Raw genomic sequence first — 12,777 nt, 5'->3', positions numbered from 1 at the left:
TGTGGGGTGGCTTTAATTTTTTGCAGAGTTGCAGTGAGGGACAGACTTTTTAATCCTATTGCTCTCGTCCTCATATAATCCCCTCTCCCTCCTCCCCCCCCCCCCCCCGAACACATGCTGATGCCTCCAGAACACCTCTGCTACTGCTAAGAAACATTTAAGTTTCCATCCAGAAACTTAGTGTCAGTGACCTAGCCTGGGAAGCAGGACTGGGATGCACTGGCAGAGCTGCACAGGGAGACTTGCTCTGCAGTTCTGTAGAGCCTTTGCTTTCACGGGCATTGAATTAATAAGATGGGAGATAAAATCAAGGTCACATGCCAGGAGAGTAAGAGTATTAATCCCCACCCACTTAATCCCAGTGTTCTGAAGAGCCATCCTCTGGTAACTGACGCGAGGAATACCCACAGCTGCAATAAACATCAAACAGAAAAACCAAGCAAAAACACAACCCCACAGTGAGTAGAAGAGTGAGAGGCAAAGATCAGAGATGGCTGTAGATTCCTTAAGGCCATCACTGTGCAAATTAAGTGTAGTGTGTCGATACTATGGTCATGGGCTCCGGGGGAAACGCTTAAAATACACTAATAGATTTTAAGGCCAAAAGTAATACTGTGATTATTTAGTCTGATTTTGTGCACAACTCAAGCCATAGAATTTCATCCAGAAACTTTGGCAGCAGGGGGAAGGGGAATTATTCTACCCTGCTATGTCAGGAAACATTATATAGCTCAGTGACTCGTGGTTTGAACTGAGGCATATCTTTTAAAAGGGCCTCTGACCTCCATTTATATACTCCAAGGGATGGTGAATTTATCAGCTGAATCCCAACATGGGCACTTACCTAACATTCCTCTTGGAATTTCAATCCAACCATTCACTTCCCCAGTGAAAACCTGTTGTTTTGCATTCTTACTCAGTATGGTTGCTGTGTCTGACCCAAGAGATAGCAGTATATTAATAATAGGAAAGCAACCCAGTCCCTGTTCTGTGTATAAAGAGTCTTGATGGCATTTAGAAACAAAAGGTGCCATGGAAATGAAGCTGGTGAGGATTGTTATCCAAACATGAAACAACCTTCTTCCTGTGCTCTAACTTTGTTCTTTTTCCTGAATGCAGGAAAGCCAACACCTTTGTTTCCCTCCTCGTTGACATGGCTCTGGGAATACTGCTCATGTCCTGGCTGTACAGAGAGAATCGGATTGGCCAGTTAGCGGACACCCTTATCCCAGTGGCTGATGTGAGTCTGGCTAGAATTGCTCATACTGTTCATCTCTGGGGTAGAAGGTGACCATCAGTTTGTACTTGTGCCTGTAGAGAGGCAGGGCCGGTGTGTGAGGATCTCATGCAGAGAAGAGAAACTTTCTGATTGAAGTCACAAAAATTAGGCCTCCTTACAAGTGATTAAATCTTCAAACTAAACCTGTTGAGACTAATCAACCACGGTGTTGCTGTCCTCTGCGTATCCAGTGCATACAAATGAGGAGTTTTCTAGAGGGCACTTCCTGCTCACAAGGTAACAGTTACATCATGGGCACAATAAATAACTCTGAGGCTAGAGAACAGAGCGCTTATCCACCTGGGATGTCTGTATTACAGAGTTAACGGGAAGTGCCTCAAGCTACTCTTCTAGTGTGGTATCTGGGAGAGGAAAAAAGAAAGAAAAATGTGAACCCAGTTAGGTCTCAGAAAGTAAACTGAGAAGGAAACTTTTGAAGCTGAGTCAGCTGACTTTAGGGAGAGCATGGTGGGGGTGAGTTCTCAGGGCAGTAGCCAGTCAGGGTAGGTAACACTGAAATGCTCTCTCAAGCGTGTTAATGACAGATTGGGGAAACTCCCCTCTTCCTGTGCCATTCTCCAACCTCAGGCCCTAACTGACCAAAGAATGAGCATGACACAAGGCACAAAGGACTTTTCTACAAGGCTAATTAGTGCGTGGCAGGCTAGTACACTATTTGTTCACACCCCAGCTTGCCGTGCACTAACGAGCCATGTAGCCAAGCCCCTAATCTAATATATAAAGGAGAATGTTTGTATGTTTGTGCACTAATAACTTGGACACTATAAGAGCTACTGCAATCAAACTTTGCATGGGATAACCTTTTATCCAGGAGAAGGTTTTAAGGGACTGTGGGAGGGAAGAGATGAGAGATGGATGCCTCTTCCCGGGGCTGCATGGAGCTTGGCAGTGCGGGGAGAAGTGGCTTCCCAGGGGAAGTGGCAGGGCCAGTCACTCACTAAGGCCGGCGGAGGGACAAGAAGGTGGAGGGCAGGCTCGGGCGCAGGTGGCAGGCGCACAGCTCCCTTCCCCCTCCCTCCCCTCAGGTTCCTCACCTCAGTTATATCAGCTGTCCCGAGCAATGCCAGGGAACTCCAGCTAGTTACTTGTATTCTAAATGTGTAACTTGAACATAGATGTAGGGATAATAAGGCACCTGCAACCTTCACTACAGTTTAACCTTTTCTTTGTTTGCGTCTTGGGAACAAATTGCATACCTGTTTGTGCGTAAATCATTGTTGAAGTAGAACTATACCTTTACTAGCTAAAGGACCACTTGTCATTGCAGAAAACCTCAAAATATGTGCATCCCTCTCGTGAGTTGCAACATTTGTGTTGTGATATTGTGTCAGTATGTGCTCGCTCATTTTTGGACTTAGCATTGTCACATGTCGATGAATACTGTGATAAGGCTGCACAGCATCATCCCTTCTCTTGGGTTTCTGGGGAAAAGGGACAGATCTTTCCTTGTGTCTGACCATGCCTCGGCTGCAGGAGTCCTCACTTACTGTCTCCAGCGTCTAGATGGGAAGAGGCGCCAGTCCAGCTTGTGAGGAATTCCATCAGCAACTTACTTTCTCCCTTTTGTCCACTTATTGGGAGAAGCTCACAGCTCCCCTGTGGTTGGTCCCTTTGCTCGCTGCTCCTCACACTAACAACATACTTGGCCAAACTAGTAGCACTTCTGTGATCATCTTTCTGCGTGGGACACAGCAAGCGAAGAGCCTGTCGTGCATTTATCATGCAAGAGCTGAACGTGGCTCATTGCAGTTGTCTCGTGGAACTTTCAAGGGGGGCTCAGTTTCAGCCACAAGGTGTTGCTGGGAAAGGGAGAGGAGATGGCTGGAATACAAGTCTCCCCTTCCAGTATTTGCAGTGGTAGGTTAATGGGAGAGACACGCTCAGACTCTTTATGCTCTCTTGTTCTGAAGTTTGTTCCCATGTGGAGATGGGAGGGCTGGAGGAGAACTTGTCCTCTCGCGTTCTCTGCAGTCTGATTTCTTAGCAGGTCTGAGAGGACGATGGCTTTTGGCTCCGTTCCCATGTGCACAGGTGAACTCAAGTATTCCATCTGCTCAGTGTCAGTGGCAGATGGACACTCAGTGCTCAAAGTGCATTGGACCACACCACCTGCCCTGGGTGGGGAAGCTGCCGGAATTACTCATTTTCTCCTCTTCAGTCATGCAGATACATCATTCACTCCCATGTAGAGGTTGCAGTGTCCATTACTTCCTTCTGGCCCTATGGTAGCTCAGAAACAGAGAGCTCATGTGCACCCAAGAGCGTTTGCCCTTCTCTGTTTGTCTAAGCTGTTGCTTTACTGCTCTGTCCATGATTATCAGAGAGATTTCATGCCATTACAATTTCCCCTTGCTTCAGGAACCTAGTTTCTTCTCTGTTGGCACAGAAAGAGCCCTCCAAAGTCATTGGGAGCTCTTTCATGGACTTCAGAGAGCACAGAGTAGGCATCAGGTGCTCATAAAAGAGGCAGGCTTGAGCCATCCAGAAATATCACCCTGGTGACTTCAGTGCATGTGGTGAAGCCAGCATCATTTTGTTTTCTAATATGACTGTAAGATCCCCTCTGCTCCATCCTCCAGTGAAAACAGCAAGGAGGACTAACAAGCTAGCTACAGCATCTCCATCTGGCATGCGTTATTCCCCGCACTTGAGCTCTGGCAAGCTGGCTAAAAGTTGCCAACTTTGGTAATAAAAACTTTCCCAGTGTTTTTGATTATTATGACTTTTCCCGTGCTCCATGCTATCCTATTTTTGATATATGCCCTGGGTCGACTAATGCCATTGGTCTCTAGGCATCTTGCATCAAGACCACTTAATCTGTTTCCACAGTTCCTGGCATGCAAGAAGAGAGTTTGCTTCAACAGATTTGATATGAGCAAACTTTAAGCTGCGTGGGAAGAAATGCAGTGTATAGTTTTCCTTGCTTTCTCCTTTTGATTCCATTCAGCATAAGCCTCTTCTCTCCTGCCTCTCTCACTTCTAGAGACCATGTTGTTGCTCGTCTCTTCTGTTGCATGTTAATTGGAATTTAACCAGCTTACTCTAGGTTAGACTTGCCAAACCTTCCATCCCTTCTGTGACAAAATGCGCCCTTGTATTCACATCTGACAGGCTACTGGAATGTCTGTGTACAAGACACGCCTTGAGAGTATCATTTGAAATCTTACAACTCGCTCATCAGTAACCCAGTGGTAAAATGCATGTAGAAACATTATGTGTAGAGTTGTGAACATACTCTGACATCATGTCTGAGGTGTGTTTCCCCGATAAGTTAGGGAAATGGCTAAACCGATTTCTCTAAGACAAAGGGCAAGCTGATGCCCCAGCCAGGTGTCCGCAAAGCTGATGGATTATCAATAAAGCCCTGCACAGATACAAAATTTGTATCTGCATCTATATCCATGAAAAGGAGCCATTGATATCTGTGGATGCCGATACACATGGATATAAAGCAGATAGCCACACATTTGCAGGGTTCTGGATACAAAATATGTATCCACATCCATAAAAATGAATTGCGCATATCTGCATCCACATCTGCGGATGTGGATACCCACGAATATAAAGTGGATGTCCACAGATTTGCAGGGCTAATTATCACTTATCAAGTGGCCATTGTTTGGCACAGAAGAGGGGCAGGGACAAAGAGCTCTGCATCTTAGCAAAGAAACAACATGAGATCTCCTTCCTCCACCAGCTCCTCCTGTCCACAGCCCATCTCTTAGTTCTTGGCCTGAAATGCTTTTCAGGGGAGGACTGACGCTATAAAAAGGAAGGGCAAACACCCCAAGAGACCCTTCCTCTCTCTCCCTGTCCATCTCACTCTTTGCACTTGGGAAGACAAAAGAAGCAGCAGTTGGACTCTGGAGGAGGGGGTCTGCCCTGAAGTTTGGTAAGACTGTTGGAAGCATGTGGCGAGAAACTTTCCTATGAATCTAGTATAGTTTGTCAGGCACTAGAATGCATTTAATCTTTATTTTCTTGTAACCGTTTCTGACTCTCCTACCTCATTGCTTGTACTCCCAGGCTCTTTGTAATTAATAAACTTGGTTTGGTGTTTTATGTAATCCAATGTGTTTAAGCTAAAGTGTCTGGATAACTTCACTGAGAGTGGCAAGCTATGTGTATATTATTCTCTTAAAGGAATAATGGAGTTAACGTATTTGGACTGTCCTGGAGGGGGCGGGCAGTATAAAACAGTAGTTCCGGAGAAAATCCAGGACTGGGACTGCACGGGGACACTGTGCCATATGACAAAAGCTGGTGAGAGCCAGTGTGTGACTGGCAGGCTGCAGTTCCACAAACATGTCTGGGAGGGACCTGCGTGCTGCCAGGCTGTGTGTGAGCAGTCCATGTTGGAAGCTACAAGAGTCAGGCATTGCACAGTACTGCAGGTTGTAGGACAAGGGTGACAGCCCCCCACTGGTCTGGCTTGCACCCCAGTACATCACATCTTCCCACACGCCCTGTCTGTAGAGACTGAAACAATAGATACGTCACTTTCTCCTTTTCCAGCTGCCAGCACTGAAAGCCCAACCTGCTGTGAGGAAATCCAGCTGCGCACCTCCCCCTTCATTCAGCATCCCCAGGGGTAGTGATTCTGAAATCAGCATTTAGCTGGCAATTGTCAATAATGCACAAGGCCTCATCGGCTTCAGTGCCCTCTGTCACAGCTTGACTAGCTGTGCAGTGCTGCCTATAATTTCAAGCTGCTTTTGCCAGTGAAAGAAGTGGCTGTGATTCAGAGACAGCTAAGCAGTAGCTGTGTGCAGTACAAAAGGCCGGCCTTGGAGTCAGTTGTCAGAATGCATAGTGGAAAATAACCTTTCTTAGTTCCATATCTGCCCTCGCCACCTCCTCCACACCTTCCTCCTCCTCTGCTCAACACAAGCATCTCTGCTGGCAGCTCCCGACTGCCTGCTTCCAAGCTTCCCCTTCCCTCAAAAGCCTCACGCTGATCTACACTAAATCCTCTTCCCTGCTTGCAAAAAACCCAAAGCCTTCTCACTGCTCACCTTCTGTATGAAGTGTTGTGGTTATAAAGGCCAATTCCCCCATGCTGTCTAGGTTCTCTGTTTGTTTTGCTCATGCATTTGAACTGCAAGCTTTTTGGGACAGACCCCTGTTGATTATTTGTCACAGATTGTGCCCCAGTTACACCATGCTGAATATTTCCCATGCTATGTTAGCGCTAATTGACCTAATCTTGAGTCACATTTTAAAACAAGTCCCTTGTCAGTCATATTCTGCTAATCCATAAATAAAATAGGGGAAAGATGTTGGCTTGGTAATTATTATTTCCTAGTTGTAGTCCAGCAGTGCCTAGAAGCCAGCGCCTGTTGTGCTAGGCACTGAACTTATAACGTATAGCTTTTGAACATCTACGGTTTGCTATGAGTTTTATGAAACCACGAAGGATGTAAAATCCCGCTTAACTGGTTAAATGTGATGTTTAATTGGTTAACTGATAAAAGGGAGGGAAGAAGGGTAGGCGGGCAGGAGCAGGCCTACTGCTGCAGGCAGGGGCTGCTCCAGCCTGGCCAGAGCAGCCTCTGCCTGCGACACAGCCAGGCCCGCAGCGGACAGGGGCTAGACACCGCCCATTAAGAGCTCTTCCTCGCCTCTCCATGTGCCCTGCTACCTACCCCAAATGGGATGGCATTCTCCTTTGATGCCTAACTACCGTCAAAGTCTCTGTGGAGAAGAACAGCTGCACTGCACTTAAACAAGAAAGTCATTCCAGAGTGAGCTGATCTAAGCTGCTTTTGCTGTGTTCTCAAGGTTGGGGATGCTCCCACAGCACCTTAATGAAACTACTTCCATGTAACGCACTGCACACGTCTATTAATAACTGGCACATTCAGTATTAATGACTGCAGCTAGAGGATTGGTCTCTTAAAGTCGTGTGTTTTAGTCTGTTTCTTCTTGCTGTCCATCAGCTCTAAAGCATTTCACAGCAACAAAAAAAACAAACAAAAAAAAACCCATAAGAGGCGACACCCTAGGGCCGACAAAGCAACAACAGCCATGCCATCGTGTAGGAACGCTCAGCAAATGCTCAGGGTTTAACTACAAACTGGAGTCATCTAAGGACTTTGGTAATTTTCCGTACCAGAGAACAGCCTTGGACTGCTCTCAAACATGTAAATATTTAATTAAAATTAAAAAATCCTTTTGCTAAGCTACAGCTCCGACGTTTTAAATATTCACAGAACTCTATTTATAAAGTATCTGGCACTTCTTTCTCACCAGCGAGGCCAGATTCATTGGTACAAGCCAGCCCTGCCTTGCAATAAAAGTGTTTAGGGGTGTTAGGGCAAAGGAGAGTGGATGAGATTAACACACAATCCAGGTGGCAAGGAAAATGGTGTTCATATTGAAAATGTTATCTACTACTGAACTAAAAGTATGTGTGGCTGTTCTGTGTATAAACTCAGCAATGTCTTTGTGACTCTAGGATGAATAGATGTTATACACATGCATCTTTGGGGAATTAGGTCCATAATCCATCAGTTCTAAGGCACCAAATCTAGAGTCACCAGCATGATCCATCATTGTAGGTATATGTTTGGCTTTGTGTGCGATTTAGGCACCCAACTTCCTTAGGCTTCCCTTCATTGATGCAAAAGTGTTTTTTTACATCGAGGTAACTAACATGTGATAGTTCTCTTGTGTACCAAATGGAAACACAGCACTTGCAATGTTTACTGCAAGATTACTAGCTGAGATTTGCACTATGCCCCCCTCCCATAGCTGACCTCACCTAATTTATCTCATGGAAAGCAATACATGTGCCTTGTCACTACTGTGGTTTATTTATTTATTTTTTTACAGTGGGATAACTACACACTCGGCTTTCCCTTGAGATATTTTTTTACTCCCTGCCTTTTCTTGTCTCCTCCCCTCCCAATTTTCCCTTCTTCCACCTCCCTCCCCCCCCCCCCCCCCCGTCTCCCCTATTTATTTTGGTCCTAGACATCCACTACTCCAGTCATCTAAAGAAGTGGGCTGTGCCCATGAAAGCTCAAGATACCATCTACATGTTTTGTTAGTCTATAAAGTGCTACCAGATTATTTGTTGTTTTTTCAGTTTACCTGTACAGACTAACTTGGCTACCCCTGAAGCTTCTACACACCTTTTTGTCAAGGAAGAGAGAGGCTGGGATTTTCAGAAGAGTTTGAGGCTGTTTGTATAGCATTCTTCCTCAGACAGATTTCTCCCTCATCTTAACAATTTGATTATCTCTAATATGTGTCACTTTGGGTAGCCAAAGTTTACTTAGCTCTCAGGAGTGATCAAGACCTCAGGAGATCCTTCTGTGAAAATCACCCTGGTGGTTGTTCTCCTGCAAAGGGTTTGTCAGAAGCACAATCTGACTGAATTTCTGACAAGGCTTCTAAGGGGATCCTGTTCTTAGGTGGTAGTATCTTAGGCTATGTCTACACAGCTATTCTGCATCTTAAGAAGAGCAAGCCCGTTACATCTAAATCGAATGGGCTCGCTATTCCAACATCCCTGTAAACCTCATTGCACGAGGGTTAAGGGATGTTTCAGAATAGCACCTTATTTTGGAAATAAGATTGAAATAAGCTAAGTCATTTGCATAGTGCAAATTGTGTAGCTTATTTTGAGGTAAGGGTGCTGTGTAGACACACCCTGAAGGTTCAGAAAGGGGTCAGTGACTCATCATGAGGTATATTCTATTTCCCATGTAACTCCTATAGTATTTTTTATGTCTCTGCAAGAGTTTTTCTCCAAAGGTTTTCGAGGAGTGGTGAGATTTTTTTCAGAGATGTCATTTGCACGTGGGGGGAGCTCTGCATGTACAGTGTAATAGCTTTCTGTTGATTAAGATTGTTTGTCTCCTTATGTTGGCAGCACATAGCCAAAGAGCTCCAGGACCTGCTTCAGTGGCTAATGGGTGTGCCAGCTGGTTTAAAAATGAACCGGGCTTTGGACCAGGTGTTGGGCCGGTTCTTCCTTTACCATATTCATCTGTGGATTAGTAAGTGCTATTGTTTAACCTTTCATCTTTCCTTCTCATTTCTCCCTGCCTACTCTCTAAGATTGTCAGACTGTTGTATGATGAATCAAAATTGATCTGGCAAGGACACATTTTCTGGTCTGGGAACATGAGCCAAATTCGGATTCATAGAATCCACACCGGGAAATGATGCAAAATAAGTCCTGTACTCAGCTAGTTACTTGGCAGAAAATAAAAGACAAAGTGGAGCTAATTTATTTGGTACCAGTAATGGTTGCTGTCCAAAAGAAGGTCCAGACTTTTTCATCTGCCTGACAATGGGTAGTGCAACAGCATGGTAGTGGGGAAATCTTATTTGTGGTTGAAGTATAGCACCTGTCCTGTAACTGACTTTAGTTTAGTATTCACGATTTCAAACTATCTCGTGCCTGCATTCTTCCCCAACCTTTAAATGGAATCTCACTGGTCATAAGGGTATTGTTTTATGTTGGAAAGTAGACACATTGGTCACAGAATCCTTAGTAACTGAGCAGACGGAGATAGTCAAATGAATTAAGCAGAGCTCTGGTTTTCCAAGGTTTCACCCTATCTCAATGGTGATCAGAGAAGCTTCATGCCACTAAAAATGTTGCACAGACCATTTTCACAACTACTTTGTGGTGGTTTCTGTTGGAGTTGGAGATTTTGGTGCAAATGTATCAGTCATGGATCAGTACGGTCCTGAAAATGTTACCCGGGAAGACAGAGGAATAGCAAGATGGCCTTGTCTGGGCAGGCTGTTAGGTGTCTATGTGTCTCACTAAAACTACCACTCCTAGGATGAAAGGGATGGTATTTATCAGCCATTGTAGATATAAAATGGCAGTCTAACAGAATTTGCTGCTTTTACTTTCATATGATCTCACTTATGATCTCTGCAACGGCTTTCTGTGAGGGGTGGTGGGAGAGAGACGCTGAGGCTATCCAGAGTTTCATCTGAGACTCCAGAGGGCAATTGAGATATCCTTTGTACGCTGTTACTCTTCCAACTTCCCCCAGGCTATATCCACCTGATGTCTCCATTCATCGAAAGGATTCTCTGGTATGTTGGCCTGTCAGCCTGCCTGGGCCTGACTGTGATGCTCTCCATTCTCTCCGACATCATTGCCCTCCTAACCTTCCATATCTACTGCTTCTACGTCTATGGAGCCAGGTGGGTGGATTGGGCCTGTCGAGAAACAAACGTCGTAGTGGGCCTAGATGGTCTCTGGTGTGACCCTGTTGATTTAACAGGGGCAAAACCAAAATTAGTTAGTTAGGCCAATTACATTGTGTCCTAGTGATGGAGGCTCAGCATTGAGCGATAAAAGCACCCACATGTAAGTATCTTCCCCCTTTTGACAGTGGTGGTTACAAAAGTAAAACTAAGCTGAGGAGTGGAGTGAGAGAGATCAGTTTGTCCAGGAGCCCTAGATCTGAGGAGATAACTTGTCCTTAAGGCTGCTCCAGAAATGACCTCTCTGGCTAAGTTTGCCAGCCCTCTGGGTTGTCCTGGAGTCTGCAGGACTTAACCTCTAATTAAAGATTAATCTTTATGTCGTGTGAGGAAACCTCCAGGGATACATCCAACCAGAATTGGCAGCCCTACCTCTCCTTTGCTTCAGAGGACTGCATCCCTACCAAGTAACCTGGCTGGATTTTCAACGGCCACCCTCAGCTTGCCCAACTTTGTGGTTAAATTGCCACTGTATTACTCTTTCTGCCCCACTAGAGGGCCATGTGCACTTTACAGTCACAGGAGAATGGGTGTGACCTGGGGAGGCCAAGGATATGGATGCAAATGGCTGATGCTCATTCTGCCTTTCATGTCACATTCTACACTAGGTATGTCAAAGCTGTTCTTGACAGAAGAATTCAGAACAAATATGTTCTGCTGATGATCTACATTGACACAGGGGCATCCTTCACATCACAAACTGTGGGGAGAATAGCAGCCTTAGAGAGGAGACAGACTAGCTGAGGGGAATAAATAGGGAAGCTCCTGCCTAACCAGTGTAGACACGGCATTCTCCCAGCGGTACAGCACATGGTGTAGGGGCAGAAGGAGGAGACTACCAGGGAGAGTTTGTGCATAATGCTGAGCATGGTTAGAGGCAGAGAGATGTCTAATTTAAGAATCTGACTGCATAATTAAAGAGCAACGGCCTAATAGCAATATTGCCTAGTAGGAAGCTCATCCAAAGAGCTCTCTTGCGTGAAATCTCTCCTGGCTGTAGAGAGTGCATGAGGTTCTTTGTTCCTCTCAGGGAGGGCACAGAGCGGGTGGAGGTGAGGAAAACAGAAGTTCCTTCCATGCCAATCACGTTCATCTTGTGGGCTTTGGCATGCCAGTTTACAGGGCTCGTGCGTCCCTGTTACATGTATAGTTACACATGACACTTCATCTTGAGGCCTGCAGCAAGCTCACTCAGCTGTGGAGAATGACCCCAGCGGGCGGAGAGTGGGGAGCACCCAAATAATAAAATGATCACACAGTCCTGGGAATGGAACAACAGGGAGGAGAATTTCTCTAGCAAATCAGTGCTCTTTAAGGGTATGTCTACACTACATGCCTTTGTCGGCAGAGGCATGTAGATTTGTTTGTTCAGCAAAGGTAACTCCTTGGATTGCACCTTGTTTCATTCCTTTGACTGAGACTGCACATGCCAGTCCAGCAATCACCTGACACACCTCCTGGGTCTCTCTGCATAGGAATGCTAGGTGCCATTTATTCACCATGTGCCTACCTTGGAAACAGACCCCAAGAACTCTGCATTTCCTTGGCCACTCAATTTGCCACTTAGGCTGTGTCTAGACTACATGCCTCTGTCGGCAGAGGCATGTAGATTAGGGTTGTAGGCAAAGGCAAATGAAGCCGCGATTTAAATGATCGCGGCTTCATTTACATTTACATGGCTGCCGCGCTGAGCCGACAAACAGCTGATCAGCTGTTTGTCGGCTCGCCGCTAGTCTGGACGTTCCCCCGGTCGACATCAAAGCCCTTTGTCGGCAGCCCCGGTAAACCTCATTCCATGAGGAATAACGGGGCTGCCGACAAAGGGCTTTGATGTCGACAGGGGGAACGTCCAGACTAGCGGCGAGCCGACAAACAGCTGATCAGCTGTTTGTCGGCTCAGCACGACAGCCATGTAAATGTAAATGAAGCCGCGATCATTTAAATCGCGGCTTCATTTGCCTTTGCCTACAACCCTAATCTACATGCCTCTGCCGACAGAGGCATGTAGTCTAGACACAGCCTAAGTGGCAAATTGAGTGGCCAAGGAAATGCAGAGTTCTTGGGGTCTGTTTCCAAGGTAGGCACATGGTGAATAAATGGCACCTAGCATTCCTATGCAGAGAGACCCAGGAGGTGTGTCAGGTGATTGCTGGACTGGCATGTGCAGTCTCAGTCAAAGGAATGAAACAAGGTGCAATCCAAGGAGTGTCGCTGTAAGTACATAAAGGTTGAGTTGT

General features: G+C 45.9%; 1 protein-coding gene across 5 annotated transcripts in view; it reads left to right on the top strand.

The window, feature by feature from the left end:
* PIGQ (phosphatidylinositol glycan anchor biosynthesis class Q) overlaps positions 1–12,777 on the top strand; it is a 40,627-nt gene that overhangs the window by 16,000 nt on the left and 11,850 nt on the right. For all 5 annotated transcript variants that reach the window (XM_075899045.1, XM_075899043.1, XM_075899042.1 and 2 more), the window contains exons 4-6: positions 1,120–1,240; positions 9,180–9,306; positions 10,324–10,477. In XM_075899045.1, the coding sequence (XP_075755160.1) occupies positions 1,120–1,240; positions 9,180–9,306; positions 10,324–10,477 (402 nt within the window). The remainder of the gene's footprint in view (positions 1–1,119; positions 1,241–9,179; positions 9,307–10,323; positions 10,478–12,777) is intronic.

This window comes from Pelodiscus sinensis, chromosome 16, assembly GCF_049634645.1.
Source record: "Pelodiscus sinensis isolate JC-2024 chromosome 16, ASM4963464v1, whole genome shotgun sequence".
NCBI classification, from domain to species: Eukaryota; Metazoa; Chordata; order Testudines; family Trionychidae; genus Pelodiscus; species Pelodiscus sinensis.
Note: the sequence above shows the minus strand (reverse complement) of the source record. Positions and strands in the feature narration are given on the sequence as shown.